The 17,894-nt window shown below is 35.9% G+C and overlaps 1 protein-coding gene across 13 annotated transcripts in view; it reads right to left on the reverse strand.

Moving 5' to 3' along the window:
- Positions 1–17,894, reverse strand: part of Khc-73 (Kinesin heavy chain 73) — a 136,408-nt gene that overhangs the window by 62,544 nt on the left and 55,970 nt on the right. For all 13 annotated transcript variants that reach the window (XM_076120149.1, XM_076120157.1, XM_076120116.1 and 10 more), the window contains exon 3: positions 7,717–7,880. In XM_076120149.1, coding sequence (XP_075976264.1) covers positions 7,717–7,880 — 164 coding nt within the window. The remainder of the gene's footprint in view (positions 1–7,716; positions 7,881–17,894) is intronic.

Raw genomic sequence — 17,894 nt, forward strand, 5'->3', positions numbered from 1 at the left:
TTAACTGTTGAATGAAGAAAACACTAAAATTACTGGCCTATACTCATCAAACTGTAGGCACCAAGGGAAAGACTAATATGAGGTCGGATTCACTCGTTACTCGTGTGAGTGCGCCAATGAAAGAATGAATGGCTGTTGAAGGACCGTTATAAAACCACTGCCAATTTTACGGCCCGTAAAGAGTTTAAATGGGCTTTTTCTTTAGAAATATGTATCGTTTGAATAGATTTTTTTATACAATTGCACAGAAATACTTGAAATGTTTACTTGTAATTAATAAATTTTATTTTGCGCTTAATTAAAGACGGCCTTGACTCATCAACGCTACAGTTATCACAGTGACATTACGAGGGATTTACTAATGACTTACTCATTGATATGAACAGTTATCAGATAAAGTATGTTGATAAGTTCAATATAGTCTCACTTTCAGTAGAAGCAAAAAGGTCTTGAGAAAGAAACAACTCGATACGTAACGCTAAAATGCCCTTTCAAAAACGCCCCTCGAGAATCATAATCCCGAAGTAGATCTATCATGGGGTAGAATTTCATGGAAATCACTGGACAATAAGAACTTTCTAACATAATACGAGCGTGGCGAAATAAGCATTTGGTTGGTTGACGTCACAATTTCCATATATTATGCAGGATAGGGGAACAAATATTGATCGTCTATAAGTTTGACGGCGGCCTGTCGGATCGGACGTTGATGTACGGAAGATAGGATATTTTCCATATAGTTCCTATTTTACTTTGCACGTCTAAAAATTGTTTAATACATTTCTTGAGGGCATGCAAAGTTCCTAACAAACACTTGACTAGCGTGGTGCACTCAAGGACTCCTCTCCGTTGTTTGGAAGGAGACACCTGCATTGGGACAGTAATGGGTTACAAAACAGCCTTTTTGCGACACAAGGGTTGCTAACATATTTCAAACTATTTAATCAGTTAAAAGCGTTCCTAGCTGATCACTTTGACAAATTATATTCTAACTTAATATCCATGTGAAATCCGGACAGGGGTCTTGAATCTCAACATGTCTGGGTCGGAACTAGCGTCGATAACCCTAATCGCAAGTGATTGATGACAGTTTTCGCAGTAGACTTCATACTATCAACTGGTTTCCCTCAGATTTTGTCAAGGATTTACCCTTTCAGACGTAGGTATAACGAATAGTGTCGGGGGCTCGGGTTGCATACTTATATTTTATAAAGCTGCAAGACGGAACTTAAACCATAATTCTTTGGAGATTAAAGCTTCGACTAGAACTTTGCAGTATGTGACTGTAACTTATTCAGCATACATGAAGGTCGTTACTTTTACACCGTATAGAAATTTTAGACCGTATGGTAAAAATTTAGAATTAAAAGTTGTATTCGTCAAAGGAAGCCCTTCGGCTACTCTGAGGAAAATCATCAAATAAGACTGTTTTAAAAAATATGTTAATACCCAATCGGCATTAAACGGGCATACATGAATACAAGTTACTTAGTTTGGTTATGAATAGTAACTCGAGTTATTTTTAGAGGCATGACGTCACAAAAATAAAACTACCCCGATATAGTTCCAAGGATTGTTTACGATATCTATTTGTTTACATCTAAGGCGATAACCGCCCGCCGTACTAAAATAGCTGTTGTAAACATTTACATACCAATGCTTTTACCTGTTTTTAAAAGCAATGACGATCAATAACCGACGAAAACAATCTCTACCTAATATGTATTATAAATGCGAAATTTACTGTATTTAACGGTCTGTTACGGTTTGACGGCCAAATCGCTGAACCGATTTTAATAAATTTTGGTACATATATAGGGTTGATCTTGAGAAACAACATAATGCTCCTTTGTATCGGGAAAAAAGACACTGAAAGGGATAAAAGAGGGGATTAAGGTTTGTTTGGAAATTCTACCCTAAGTTACTTAACCACGCGGGGAAAAGCTAGTAGTTTATATTTGTCAATATTTCAAGAACTAAATATAGCATGGGATTCAAGCAACCAATATAGTAGACATTAGATTTCAAATAACTGCATATATATTCAAATGGACTAAACCTGAACAATCTAAACTTGAAGCAGAACCATTCCCAGTAAGATACATACTATAACTTAGAAACAAGTGCAGTAAGACGTAAGTGCACTAGATACATTCGAATTACGTGACTGAAACACGATGGTAGAGATCACAGCGACACACCGCACGCTGGTACAACAAGATGAAGAGTGTTAACAAATAGTTGCTTAGAGTAAGGAGCAGGTGGGTTAAAGCAAGTCTGTTAAAAGTAAGCTAGATGTTGCGACGTATTAGAGTTAAACAAAAAGTGTGAAATCTATTTAAGTTAGGCATCCCATAAATCTAGACCGTTTTCTTTTGTGTTATTCCGTGGAATCTAATTCACTTACAATTATTTACTTCACAGTATCTGTCATTATGTTAGGAACAGAACTTATATTAAATGGCTTCATGAACCAAAAAACGAAACACGAGTTTACTTTAAAGCAGTCTTTTCTTCTTACTATTTGCAATTAACTAAATGCAGGAGAGAATGGAATCGTTTCCGAATGTCCGATGCACAGACGACCACCCCGCCGGAAGCGAGGCAGACCGCGACACAGGACGCCGTTCCTTGCATTCGAACATCGATGCCAACGATACACATACAAAATAACCAAGTTAAGGTGAAGCATGTTCACTTGAAACTTGTTACTTTGCAGCTGTATAGACAATAGTTAAGGGCAGGTTATTGGAACCAATACACATGTATGTATTTGCTGTCAGCTGAGCCGTATTGTTCTATTCTATTCTTGTGCTATTATTCGATGCATACTTATCCATTATCCATATCAACGTGTTCCTTTTGCTCCGAATTTATGAACACCTAACTACGAGAGAGGTTAGTTTGCCGGCCCTACAACGATCTATCCATTAATAACACAAATATTTATTTGATATGAAAATCAGTGACCGTGTCAATTACGTCGCACTTGTCCGCCGCGAAACACATTTATTTCGCATTTTGAGTGAATCTCCTTAAAATAACATTGAAATACTGCAACGTAACAAGATGTAAGCTGTACACAAGAGACACATTAAAATTACGTGCCCGAGACCTGGAGACGGAGATTATGTCTTTGTTACTGTGTTGCAGAATACTTGATAAGCCGGGGTGAACTTTACATTCGGTAAATAAGGAAACGATTGTTATTCAACAGTCTCAAGTTGACTTAATTTGGTAATACTGTTATTTAACAGCTTTTTACATATGAACATATAAACGCCCCCTTTTCCCATGGGTAGACAAAGCGCAAACAGTATTATTACCATTGAAAAACAACATACCGTCGAGTTTTAAAATTCAAAACGTCAACTTTACAATGCTTTACAAAAAGTTGCAAACATATTTGCATAGAAAAGTTTCACTGCGACATTGCAAAAGGCCTTTTAATGATGACAAAGTAAATAGCCAACTAGAGAGCACGCAAATATCGCAGGATATTTGTACATAGAAATAAACATGTGTAACACATTTCAAAGCGCTTTCAGCATTAAAACTTAATGTGGAGCATAATTTAAAACCGCCGGTGGCTGAGTTTCAAATGTGTCGCTTCAGTTATTCGTTTTACCTCAGCGTAGTAATGATTCTTTAAGAAACTCAAGTACTGTGAATAATAAATTTCTGACGTCATATTTTAGTGATAGTTTGTAGAAAAATGTTTGCTTTACGGCAGAACAGATTTAAATTTTCAGGAACTAGGTCCCGAATAATTTGGACAGAGAAAAACGCGTACTCATAACAGTAGTGCGCGTAAAATAATTAAATTATGTTAATAAGCGGTCAGTCAGGCTAAACGCAGAGTTTATTTTGTGCAAATGCGAAGCATTTTAGAACATTTTGTTGGAGCATGATGTTGGTGGGTAATTTCTTTTACATCCCCCTATTGCTATCCTGGACAAATAATAACCGAAACGCCAAGTTGGAAGATCTTAGAGTTAGCGACTAACTATTAGCAAAACGAAAACTGTTCCTATATCTCACGTCGGTGTGTAACCCACCATGCCTTCACACGCCCTGAATATATTCCTCATATGATATGGATATTTATTTTGGCGTACACATTTTCCTATACATGCCCACCGCATACAAATTACGACATTTGAATATCTATTGCGCGTATATTTTTCACCGCATTACCAAACATCTCACATTTATTTCTACATAAATACAAACAACCTGACAGATGAGCGTTAGCTTCGAATTTAAATTTCCAAAAGCTTTTTGAAAGGACGGTTGCCTGATTGAAATGAAATGTGTAGAATATTCCTGTTTAGTGTATTCAGTAAATACAGCCTGTTTCGAAACTAAAATTGGGTTTTATGTGACAACTTCAACAATTTGACTAAAGCACACACCCGTGAACTGTGCGAATAATTAAGTGCGACTCTGTAATTAAAGTCTGTATACAAGGAGAGCTGTACGAGTCTAGTATGTACAAATAGTTTTATTTATATTTGAGTATCACTGTTTAAATAACGAATATTAAAGACCTTTTGTACAAGTTTCTGATGAATTTCGTACGAAATTGCACACAACGACGTGCTGTTTTTTGTTACATGTTACGAACTATTACATCGTCCTAAATCTCAAATAAAGTACAGAAAGGTACGAATATAAGTTTGTCATTTATTTCTGAGAAAAACTAACAGTAATACCAAAAAAAAATGTTTTTAATAACTAAAATGTTGATGATTCTTGAGTCTTTTGCGGCTGAAGTAAGCATAATGTTTGGATATCATTAAGTTTCGGTGTCAAGTGTGAAGCATATTCCACGCCGCCTTCAAGAGGCCGCTGCGAAAGGAAATTTAAATATTAGAGGAGCATTTTCAACACTTAACATCTCGAGAAAAGTGTCGTTGAAAAAACTAAAGAAAAACTAGCAAATATGAAAAGGACGTTACGCTATTCCACGGTCATTTTCAATGTTTATCGTCGGCGAAGTGAAAGAACAATGAAAGTGTGACTTTATGCTTTCTAAAACATAATCTGTTAGACAATAGAAAACCGTCACTATCGATTATGATATTCAAAGGCTATCAATCGTACTGAAAGAAACAACGAAACATTTAATTGTACATGAACACAAGTGGTTTGACAAGCAAATGACGTCACGAGCTTGTGCGTGAACAAATCCCTTCACGAGCTAGCAGGCGCCGGCGCACGTGCCGAAGCGCCCTTCGTGAGCCATTTGTGTCCACGCGTCGGAATTTTTAATAGCACCGGAACAAGTCGGCCTCGCGTCCGGGGGTAAGTGAATCACCCTAATGTTCCATGTTCTGCACATGTTTCTGGTGACAGTTATTTTTTAATTATTTGTCTGCTATTGCAAAGGGCTACGTATAACGGTAATACAAAAAATTACGATTAATAAGTTAGATTATGTATCTAACAAACTAATTTAATAGTTTAATTATATGATATGTTGATGTTGTCATCCAGCAGCTTTAGTTATCAATGGATTATTAATTTTAAATAGCATCATACACCAAATATTTTAAATAGGTACAATGCTCGAAAATATGGGATTAATCAAAATGGATAATTGCTAATCGAACTACTAAAACCGCATGATGACATGCAATAACAGATACCAACAATTTGCCATTTCATTAATTTTGAATAAATCATGCTTCAAATAATTCACATTTCTATCTCCAACCAAATTCACATATTCGTTCACACTACATAAACTTGATCCCTGTACAAGTGCGCGTAAAACCTTTGTAAGGACGATAGATAAAGGAAGAAGCTTTAGCCCGTTCTTCAAGCTTTATTCCTTAATCTGTCACCCTTACGGCACACAAAAACTAAATTTTCACATAAATAATTCAACGGGCAACAGTTTCAGCCGAAAAACAAACGAAATTGTAGCAAAGAAAGAATTATGGGGGTTATTTCTCAATTTTTTAAAATAATCCCTACTACATAAGGAATACATATTTTTCGTTGGCCCAGAACGATAAACAAGATTAAAATTACACGAGCGAAGTGGGCTCGGCTCGGGTATAAATCTCGAAGTAAAGCTGGGGAGTTGAATGGCTAGTTTATAGTATAAACAACGAAATATAAACGCTAGAAACAATGAAACAACGATACCGCTTGCCGCTATGAATACTTAATGAAAGTGAAAATGATACTGCATAAAGGGATAAACATAAAACAAACGTAGGACACAATGTGGAGTTCAAGGGCGGAGACGCGAGCTAGATACAGGTAGAGACATGTGCTAGGCTAAAGATTACTTCCATATTCGCTCGTAAAAGTTAATACCCGTAGACAGTCGTAAACACGGGTCTGATCCGGCCAAGCGAGCGCTGAACATTTTCTTATCATTCTGTACTCCAAGTGACAACTCTTCGCGGTCGGATCATAATTACGAAACATGATTACCGTTGGGGCTTTGCTCAAGTTTCCAAATTAGGGAGCTTAACCGAGGGAAGTGCTTTAACAAATAACTAGTAAATATTAGCCAAATACCCGAAAATTGTCTAGAAAATACTTTCTTTATAAAAATATTCTCTAGCATTAAAAAAAATATTCCTGAACACACACATTGCTAAAAGGTTTTTAGTGTAAGTACGGTTTGTTTCCGAATTTATAAGTTGAAAATAAATTTTCACTTAACGGAACGTTCCTCAGGGTATTCAAGCTGTCATTTCTAAATCCTTTTAGTGGAATTACATTTAAATAAAGGTATGATTCTGAAAAAAGTTAGCTACTCAGGTCTGGGTAAAAGGGTTAAAACGTACAATAACGTATAAAGTTTAGAATAACGAGCTTCGCTAATGATAATGTAATGAGCACTTGCGGGCTTCCTCTGTGAGTGCATTGTGAGTTGAGATAAAGGCATGCTATAACAACATAACATTATTTTATGGTACAATATTCAGGTAAGTTGTTGAACAACGTGCAAATCTTGTTATAATGGTCATTTTCTGCTCAGGAAATTTCGCTTGTTCAAGCCAGTTTTGCAGACTAAGTCCTCAGGGCACCAGTTTATCTGACAGTGCACCAGCGATCACGAGAACATTGCTCCTACATGAATTAACATTAACTAGACATGTCTCGACTCAGACTTTTTATTTTATAACTGAAACATTTTTCAACTCTAGTTACGTTTATTCCCCTAGAGGAGAAAAGTTTATAATATGTTTTTATTACGGTTAAAGTTATCAATTTAATAACTTCGCATCGTCGAGGTAATTTACCGTCAATAAATAAAATTTTCTAATGGAGCCTGTTGCAGCCCCTAGCTTGAATGACTTTTGCCCTTATTCCTAGAAACGAATCGCGACATAGGAGGTTTAGTTTATGTGGCAGGCAATATTTTTAGCAGGTCGGCAATTTCCGGGAACGTTGAACATGATTCCCGGAATCTCTTAAGCTTCAGCTCGAAAATAGCGTGGGTAGACATATGTCTATGACACAAGCGATATAACAGGCGGTGTCGAAACTGTTTCCGCAACCAGGGTTGCTCGGGTGTTCACTTTGGAAAATATTCCTTGTTAGTATTGTAAGTACTTTCAGATCGCTCCAAAACTAAAGCAAAAAGTTCCTAAATCAAAACGTTCTTCTATCTCCTACACTGTGTCCCAGCAATATCTTCTAATATTCTGATATGAAAGGCACATAACAAAGAAGGTATTGCAAGCTTACCTGTCTGTCCGTAAGCGAAGATACAGGCATTGTATCCGTCGAATGCATTGTCGAGTATATCCCTGCCGAGACATTCGAACACTGTCTTTTGCGATGCAAAGTTCGGCAGGGATGAATCCAGGGAGTAGAAACAGTGGTCGAACGCGAAGGTCTTTGGTTGTTTCCTGAAACAATAAAATAAAGAAAGAAGAATTAAGCATTTGCAGTCTTTTTTCAGACGTATGATTATTTTTTCTTTGACATCGTTTTATATTACAACTTGTGGCTAAGTACATACATATAAAAAGCTTGTAATGTATTTCCTTGCATCGCAACTCCGCAGCAAAAACATAGGTTATGTTAAAAATAAACCTAGAAACAACATTAATTTAAAAGCCCCATGGGCGGACATTGCGGACACTACCCACGTACAGAGGCAGTCTGTTCTGTACATAACTTTTAATTAATCGCATGTAAAGCCGAACTTGTACCATACCCGTGTTAGTTAAACTAGTAATATATTTGTAAGATATTTTCTAGTCTCCATGGCAATTTGGTCCGTTACGGTGACCCGGCACGCTTTCACAGGACAAACCATAATTTTGCATTATCTAGGAAACGTGTGCGGCGTACTAATCTGTTAACGAATTGTGTTTACCGTGTTTCCTTATGCGAGAATCGGATTACCTTTAAGCACAATATAGGGGTCTATTGAATAGTTTATTAGAAATTCAGAGCTTGTTTTATAACAATTGATGAGAATTATTTGAAAAAGAACCTACGTTTATTATAGTATTCTATTTGAATATGAAAGAACATATTATGAGCACAAAACTTAAAGAAGAAAAACATTCTAAGGTGCTCATATAGTCAACAAGTCGGCCTAGAAAGTGTCATCACAATTTGTGTAATTTTTTCTCCTTGTAACGCGCATCGTGACCCAAAATCCGTGAAAGAGGTAGTGCTACACGGCACTTTTCTGAACACGACCCGCCCTCAGGCATTTCATAAAATATGACATTACCTCTATGAATATACGTCACATTGTATTTTTAAACCTACGCTAAGATTCACGTGGGATATGTTTGTTTACATAAGTTTTACGCACGGGTAGCGTATGAATTGATGTTATAGATCGTAGTAATTTACATTTTCGATTAATTAGTAATAGGTTTATACAACCCATGTTTGTATATTATAGCCATTTCGTAGAAAATCGTTTACATTATAGTAAATCTCGGTTTGGATAATCTTCATTCCTTAACGATTTCCTCATCTTTATAAAACCCTTCAGAGTAACTCTATTTTTCCGGACAGATATGTGATTACCCCATCCGGGTCCTTTACCCAAATATATTGGCATAATAAAGTTGCAATGTCTAAATCCATAAAGTCTGGCTACTGATACTTTATGCCTTCCCAAATATTTTCTGAAAGTTGAATCACTTTATATCTCCCTACCGACAGGCGTAGAGCTGCACCAATTTTTAGCCAAGCTTCTTACAGAACTTATTCTACTATTCAGTATATGCTATCTCATTCTCGCTATCCGGGATAAAATGGAACAGAGAAAGAATAAATTCCCTCAATACTTTTCGTTTGGATTGGGCACGGGTAGCGTGCCAAAAGATAATGTTATTACTTCGATTTATTGACCTAATTGTTGTTTATTAAGGTTTTTGCGCTGGTTACTCTGCTGCGGCTTTCAAGTTACTTTTAAACTAGGTTTATTTATTGCTCACAATAAAAGTTCATTGACCTTTTTTCAAGTTTGTTTTTATTAAAGTCTCCTGTCGTCGTAACATATTGTCTATCATTAGTTTCGTATAGTAAATAGTTGCTAGCCTGTGATGATCTATTCAAACATTCCACATACATTTATGTACAATAGAATTAAAGTACGAAATACGCAAGTTGTTAGCCAAGTTGTTACATTTACATTTGAATTCCTTGGCTAAAATTACAAAGTCTGTATGAAAAAAACATAAGCGCGGTCAGTTACCCCTGAGCTAGCCTAGTTGACTGAAGTAAACACCCACCTTCGCGTGTTAATAAGTTATTTAGCAAGCATTCAGTGGGAGGATTTTGCACAGAAGCAGGAAGTAGAGACCACTAGCTTTATGTTCTCAACAGGCATAACTTACTATAATTCACGTTTCTGGCAACTTCACAGAACTCAGAAGGCAATGCCCTGAACAGTGACGTCACAGTTCAAAGGGAGTACGAGAAAGAAGTTTAACGTAGATTTGTATGAGTTTTATGAGACATTATTTAAGGAACTTAGTGGGTACAATAGTGCAGGCCATTGACCTTTCCACTCGAGAAACTTCAACCCTCTTTATGTTACTTTGGGGAAAATCTTCAATTTCTTTTTAGCTAAGTTACGATGACCTTTCAAGTTTTCAGTTTGTTTGAAAATGAATAATGGAAAGTATTGGAGTATTTGAATGATCTACGGCTCGACTATTATTAGATTTTTGAAGTGAATTTATTGATTAGCGTAATATTTGAGAACGAAACCGTCTCAATAGAGCCTTTTACACCAACATACAAGGCACGTAGAAAGCACGTGCGAGCTGATCATAGTACTATCACGTCGTCAATTGAACATAGCAAGCGTGACATCACTTGTTACATACTAAAGAGTTTATACATGCAACTGGTTATGAGACTTATGACAGAATTCAATTTGCCAAAGCGACAACTACATTACACCTACGAACCCGGCCAAGTAATCAACCTACGGTACACGCTTCGCCAATTTGAGATTAACATTAATATTATGCAAGGCAGGAAACTGCGGAAAGGAAAATTGCGAAAGGTATGATGAATATATCATTAATGATATCTTAGAAGATGAGTAACTTATCTACTGGTTTGTTAGTATTCTAGTCGTGTACCACTTCGTGTGTAACACTGTGGGATAAATGACGGTTTATTCAACAGGGTCTATACTAGTTTAGTTAGAACTATTGTTTAATATTATGGGCTCAATTACCCGACTAGATAATCTTTTCGAGGAGGGCTATTTTCAGAGATTAATCAAGTTGTTGTAATACACCCAGAATCCTATGAACTGTGTTGTTGTCATGCCAATATTTTATTTAGTCAGTAACATTTTAAGGTTTACATGATAAATTACACCATATGGTTTGTTTAAATTAGCCAATCGGCGAGTGAAAACGATGCAAGCCTCAAGTTGCAAATAAAATCTTCATGAAATAAACACTTCAAACACATTACTACAAATATTGAATGATTTTGTGCATCTTATTTCGGTAGAACGGACATATGTCACTTGACACATGCGTCCTGTCCAGCGGAATATCAGTTGGCACACTGAGTCAACGTCTTATTGAGAATGATATACGAAACAAGCGAGGGAGCGAAAGGTATGACTCACTGAGGATTTGCACACCGTATGCAAAGATACACCGGATACAGGTATATTCGTGCTTGCTTTAACTTCAATAGGATAATTTAGGGATGCATTAACTCAGTTTATAGCAATTAATTGTTTTACAGTTTTCTTTGCGGAGGAGCAGTGTTGTGTAAATACAAGCAAAATGTAATAAACGGTGATAATGATCAAAAAAGTAAATTACTTTAAAGGAAATGCAGTTGTTAACATACATATATTGCATTAACGGAAGTCGGTAAAGCAATATTAACATCTAATGTTTACACGAAATAAGATATACTTGTAAACGTAAGTAATAAAAATACGCAAGAAACTATCGAAAATGTGATTTAGGTTACAAATGCTTCAGAAAATTCGATAAGCATCACTTGCAAATTCAGCCACAAATGAATACGCGATAATGAGAAAAGTTTACAACTTGACGTCGATCTAGTTCAAATGAGTTGCAAATTACATGTATAATTTTACAGCTACTTATCTAAACGACTGAATAATGAACATTTGAATAATATTACATACGTTAAATTTGATAATGTGATTACTTTCTTCAGATATGAAGTAAAGATAACAATTGTCATAGGTACTTGAAATAGCCCATTCATCAGTGAACTACTTCAATAAGTTCGATATCGTGCGGTGGAACGACAAATAGTCTGTAGTATTGTTTCAAATCAGATCGGACGTGCACCCCGGCTTAGCTCCGCGTACGATGTTGGTGCAATTTGGCAACAATGCCTCGTTTCTCCGTTATAAGTTAGACTGAACTACGCTGATTGTCAACTTTCATGTGTTCCGAGATTGCTTCCTGATGTTAAGTTTAGAAGTTATATTTTATGGTGCTCTAGTAGACTAGAGATTGCAGTGCAAATATTTAGCTAATATAAAAAAATGCCGTTGAATATGTTTTGAACTAGCATAGGTAGTTTTCTGTTTAAGATTTTCTGATAGCTATAGTTATTGAATCCACGATGAAAGAGGTCATAGACCTGACTCGTGTCCATGCCAATCCCCCAAAGTGCTATATTTACAAGGCACAACACACACGAAATGGTAATTCAATTCCATTAAATTTAACAGCAATTTTGCTTATAACACTGTATACAAAGTACGTAAACCACTGGCAACTCCCGTCTAACTTCGCATGCCATCGAGACTGGCTCGCCCACCAACTTGCAAGTCCTGCAAAGCAACCACAAGCTAACCTAGTAATTACTTCAGCCAGAATGTACAGACCACGTAAACTTTAACTCCCTTGAAACATACAAACGAAAAGAAAATTACAGGCGTGAGAAATATACGACTTCAAAGTTAGAGAAACGAGTCGAGCCGTCACTCTTTGACTACACGCAATTTTCTTCGACGTGGGAATTGACTTGAAGTCAAATAAAAGCGAACCATATCACCGAACGCAATAACGGCGAGTGTATATCGAGGGAGGAAGTCTGTACGTCGTGGCGGCAGGACGCCGGAAGGCTCTGCAATGTTTGCTATATAATAACATTCCTTGGCAACAATCCAGATGCTTACTCATAATATAGATGCGGCGAAATCGCAAAACTCTACCCGTCAACAAACTTAAGATAAATTTTATAATACCAGCACTCCCTGAAGGGTTTTATGATGCCGATATGACGGTACTGAGTCAGCTGAGCTTACGAAGGATTCGGAGACAATTTACTTGGAGAAGTAAAACAGTCTTGAAGTAAAGCAAGAGCTGGTAAAGCTTACACGTGAGCACACCTTTTATTGAGATTGCAATTTTGTTTATTGACAGTCTGTTTGTCTAGCAGCTACATTTACTGGTTCTGCTCATACTAGAACATTTGTGTTCAAACCAAATAATATTTATTAAAACCAATATTACAAGTGGTCAATAAGTTCATAAAAAAACAAACAAACGTTTGAAACAATCTTTGGCTACTGTTTCTGTTCACATATAATGCATTTTATACCAAGTTATGAAAGTCATATAAAATTGTAATTATGAAACAGAATATTAACCAACGAGGGAAATCTCAACGTACTAATAATATTCTAAATTAAAGTTATAAATACAGCTGCTATAACCGCAAGCTCCGCGCTAGTTCGTTTAAAATATCGTTTCAACAGGAGCACATAACGACCTCAGAGAACATTCGAACACTCGTACAAATTGCTAGCTCATTAAGATATTTATGATAGTGCTAAAATCAGTGTTCTTTGTATAAACGGCTACTGTAACTTCATTTAATCGATAGAGACGCAGTAAAACGAGATTTTAGGCTTTTAAACTTTATTACTAGCGAAGATAACCACTTCTTTATTTATTTCAGAATAGTTAGTCTTTGTTTTTATTTCGTAACTAATCTAGCTTTTATGTTATAGCCGATGTTAAAGGACATTGACCTAAATAACGCACCTGATCCATCAGAAACTCGGGAGTAATCTGATGACGTCATGTGAGAAGCAATTTCTATATGCAACACAAACTATACATTCAATCACAAAGCTAGGCTAGAAGACAATGCACATCAATATCACTTGAAGCATGACATGCTAACAAAACAGAGCTCGAATGAATCTGTGCATGGTGGAATTTCTAGCTGAATGCTTAGACTGTTCGCACTCCGCCAGTTCTCATAGTAAGAAACGATGAAAGGAATTGTTGATACGCAAATCTATCAATTCTATCCGTTTCAAGTAAATTTGCTGTGAGAAAGCTGTTTGATGATATATTCTTTGGTCACCTCAAGATTGTGATGAAAAATGTTTGAGCAATCGTAGTTTGATATGCCACGAAGATTATAATACAAGGGTGGCTTAAAGTTTAAAGTTAAATTCTTAGGTAACCTTAAGTTTGAGATTAAAGTAAATATGTTTAAACGATCTCTTCTTGTTTTGTTTGCCGTGGAATTTCCCAAATAATTGAAGGTAAGTTCTCATAGTTGGAGCATAGTTCGTCTTTGTTTTCACTCAGTCACAAACACTATACCCAAAGAGTACTCGGGGAATACGACGCTAGTTCCAAGAGCAACTAATTTAGACTTATTGTTGCTATACGTCTAAGGTAGTACTCGGTAGGAGTTACTCCAACTGTTTCATTTATTTGCGTCACTGGGGTAATATCTCATCTCTAAGACAAAATGTGTACGTTCAAACTAGAAATTGCTAAACCACTTGTAGTTTGGCTCTCAGTACAATTACCGGCAGGGTTAGAATGTCTTTCGGGCCCCATGCTAGTAGTAAACCCGATGCCTATGGGAGTAAAACAGTTTTACTGCTAAACCACAAGAAATAGACACCTGAAACTTAACACGACACAGCCGCTTAACCCTCTGCCAATAAAAACAAGTTTAAATGATAAACTACCGCATGCCAGGAAAGTCTTCGCTCAATTTTTTATTCAAGGTTCTATACGAAATATTCTGTTGAAAAAACTTGGAAAGAAGTATTAATAGGTACCAAACACCTGTCAAAAGTACGCTACTCGCTGAGTCATAATTCTCCTACCCACGTGAATCTACAATGTATAATTTTCCAAACATAAAAACGTTAACACTTTTCTTGGAACAGAAGTCTCGGTGCAAAGAATCGAAGGGGAAAACGTTATTCGGTCATTATTTCATCCAATTAGACATTCTGAGAATATAGGGTAGTTTTTTATGAATAGAAAAGGAAAGTTACTATACTCACTATATGTACGCTGTTTAATAACACGACGTAAGACGTCTTAAAACAGCAGAGTCGTAGATTATGTATGATGTATGGCAAAACTTAACGATGTTAATTTTGCATGACTGAAATACCGCAAGGTCGTGTGTACAATAATATAATAATAAACAGGAAAATTATATTGTGTTTATTTATAGAGCAGATGTAAGCCGCATTGACGTTGAAGGAAAATGACATTACAATGCAATGCATCTTGAGAATTCTCTTGTTACCTGACTACTCTATTGCGGACATACATTAAAAAATATTTAATCACGTCGATACCTTAAAAACATTACCTGCCGATTAATATAAATTTAGGCCAGCTTTATTTTCAAAACGAAACTGTGCAGGTATATTATGACAAAGCTAATTAACTAATTGTAATAACGAAACGAAATGTTAGGGTTATCGTATCGTCGGCCTTTCGTACCTGTACTTTCAGCTTTACGTAGAATCTAAACAGACATTTGGATAGATTTAGATAGTATTCGATGCTCGGATTTATCGAGAATCTGAACTTATAGAAATGTATGGGCACATACATCACTTTTATTGGATAGTCAGACGAGCAATAAAAGTGGATTCATAAAATATCTACATCCATGAGATACGCTAGATCGGAATTTATCCTGGTGACAAAGCGACGATAAAATATCCGTCTTGTGCTAAAAACACGATTCAGCGCATTCTACAATCGATCTATTTCATGGACGCGAGGGAAATCGTTGTCCTCGACAATGCGAGTTCAACACTATTTGAACTGTCTAAGTGTCTAAAGTTAGTACCCACAAATCTATCGTCAGTCCGAACCTTGACTATTCTAGACTTATACAAAATCGAATTTAGATACAATACTTCAATATTAAACGAACAGACCATCAAGCGCTTTAACTAGAACAATAGTATTTTCAGAGATATTTTATTCAAAAGAAACACATTAAACGTGCGCATATAGGTACTAAAAATACATATTGAAAAACATGATAAAGGTTGACAGATAAAGCTGTGAAATTAGATTTATTGTTATAAGAAGACGAGAATCGTGAACACGTGTTTACACAAAAGGAAAAGCAAAACAGGAACCACCTATATAAAGGCAACAAATTGGATTTGGTGTGGACGTACATTGACATAGCCTTTTGGGAAAGATATCAGAACATACGAACAAAACACAATTGTAAGTTGTGACGTCGGTCTATCATTGGGATAGGACAAAGATAGAAAATCAGGTATCATTTGCTTCAATATGTAGCGAGACATTTATGTTGAAATGGAATAGATTGTATTAGACTGTCTTTGACGACACATGTCCTTTATATTGGAATAAACGCCGACTACGTTTTTATTACTTGTTACTAGCTCGGATATTCGCGTATATTGAAATTCACTTGTTCTGTAGCATTTTTTTCGCTAAAATGAGAGAGGCAACGCAGCACATATAAGTTAAGTGGCACATTTAAATCGCTTCACTTCTTAAGTACGTACGGTGAGAAACTGATTTTTGAGCTAGCTTCAAAAACGTTGCTTATTAATGGTACTTGATTATCTAAGAATTAAATGTTTGAGCTTATACTATTTGAGAACGAATACAACATCCCTACAACAATCTATACGAATTATTCGCCAGGAGAAATTGAACAAATAATATTTACCCACGAATATTTTTTCACTGACTAGATTGATTAAATTCGGCATCGTGATAGAAAACCGTCGTAAAAAATTCAAGAGCATTGAAAACTTGATCTATCGGGTCGGAAAAAGTGAGTATCTAATTCGCAGGTGAGCCTCGAATATTGGGGAAGAGTAATATGGTCTCCCCTTTAAGTATTACGCTGTCGTTTCGGTAAAGTTACACAGTGATAATACGCGCCGATATTGCTACCCTTGAAGATTATCATGTCTGGGAACTCGGTACGATCCGCGCGAGTAAATATAGCGTAAAGGATGTACTTACTACGTTTTAAGATTACACTCACTTTTATGTTTATGATATTATTCGTGAGATAGAGAGGTTATTCTTCTTATCTATTCAAAGGATAATTTATTTTAAGTAAGTTTACCTGCGCGTAATTTAACGGTAATAGTACGAGGAAAATGATGCAGTAATTTTGTATGGTTAGGTTTTTGTTGATATTTTTTTATTGCTATCTTGGAATTAGAAACAAAAAGTGTTTACGTGCGATTATGTAAATGTCCAAGCCTATATTAACTAACATTCAATTGACGCAAGACATCCTTTTAAAGAAATAGAAATCGTAATAAAATTGTTAAAATTGCGTAAAGTAAGAGACAATAGTGCACAAAAAGTATAAAAGGCGGACAACTTTCTAATGATCATGACCCGTGGATGGCGTAAGCGTCAACCACCATGACGTCAAAAGTATCGTTTAAAAACTCGCATCCTCCTTTGTGTTCGTTTGTTATGATAATACGTTGTGTATCGGAAGCAACTAAAGAAGCACTTCCGAAAACGATAATACAACAAGCTGATATTTATTTTTATATACACTGTAGTTTCACATTCAGTGAACAACTCATTTTATTAACATTGAAATATTTTTATGACTACAGCTATGATAGAACTATTCATATGAGATTAAGGATAGACTCACCACAGGAGGTGACGATCGAAAACGCCTACACACTATATAATAATCGTTTTGTAATATGCTATTTGTCACAATAGCGTTTAGGATGACTCAATAGAATAGAAATATTATGCTTCTATAACGTAGATATACCTATCAAGTAAGGCTTAGTCGAAAGTCGATTAAATTGTGACAGCTTAGTAATTGAAACCAATGCCTGCAAGTCTACTTTCGATTTTCTTAAAAAGTAAAATAAACGAATAAATAAAAATGTCACAAAAACACAGGCAATATAATTAAAACTTCTACCTCTTAAATTGACGTTATTATTTCTTACTATTTATTAAGGTGAATCAGCATTATTGAGGCAAAGACAAAACAATTTTCTGCTCCACAAAACATGTCAGACGCAGAATTTACAACTTTATTGTCTGTTCGGATCTCATTTGAATATGAAATAATACTTTTTTGTCTACATTTAACAGGAGAAATTTATT

This window comes from Anticarsia gemmatalis, chromosome 1 (assembly GCF_050436995.1).
Source record: "Anticarsia gemmatalis isolate Benzon Research Colony breed Stoneville strain chromosome 1, ilAntGemm2 primary, whole genome shotgun sequence".
NCBI lineage: Eukaryota > Metazoa > Arthropoda > Insecta > Lepidoptera > Erebidae > Anticarsia > Anticarsia gemmatalis.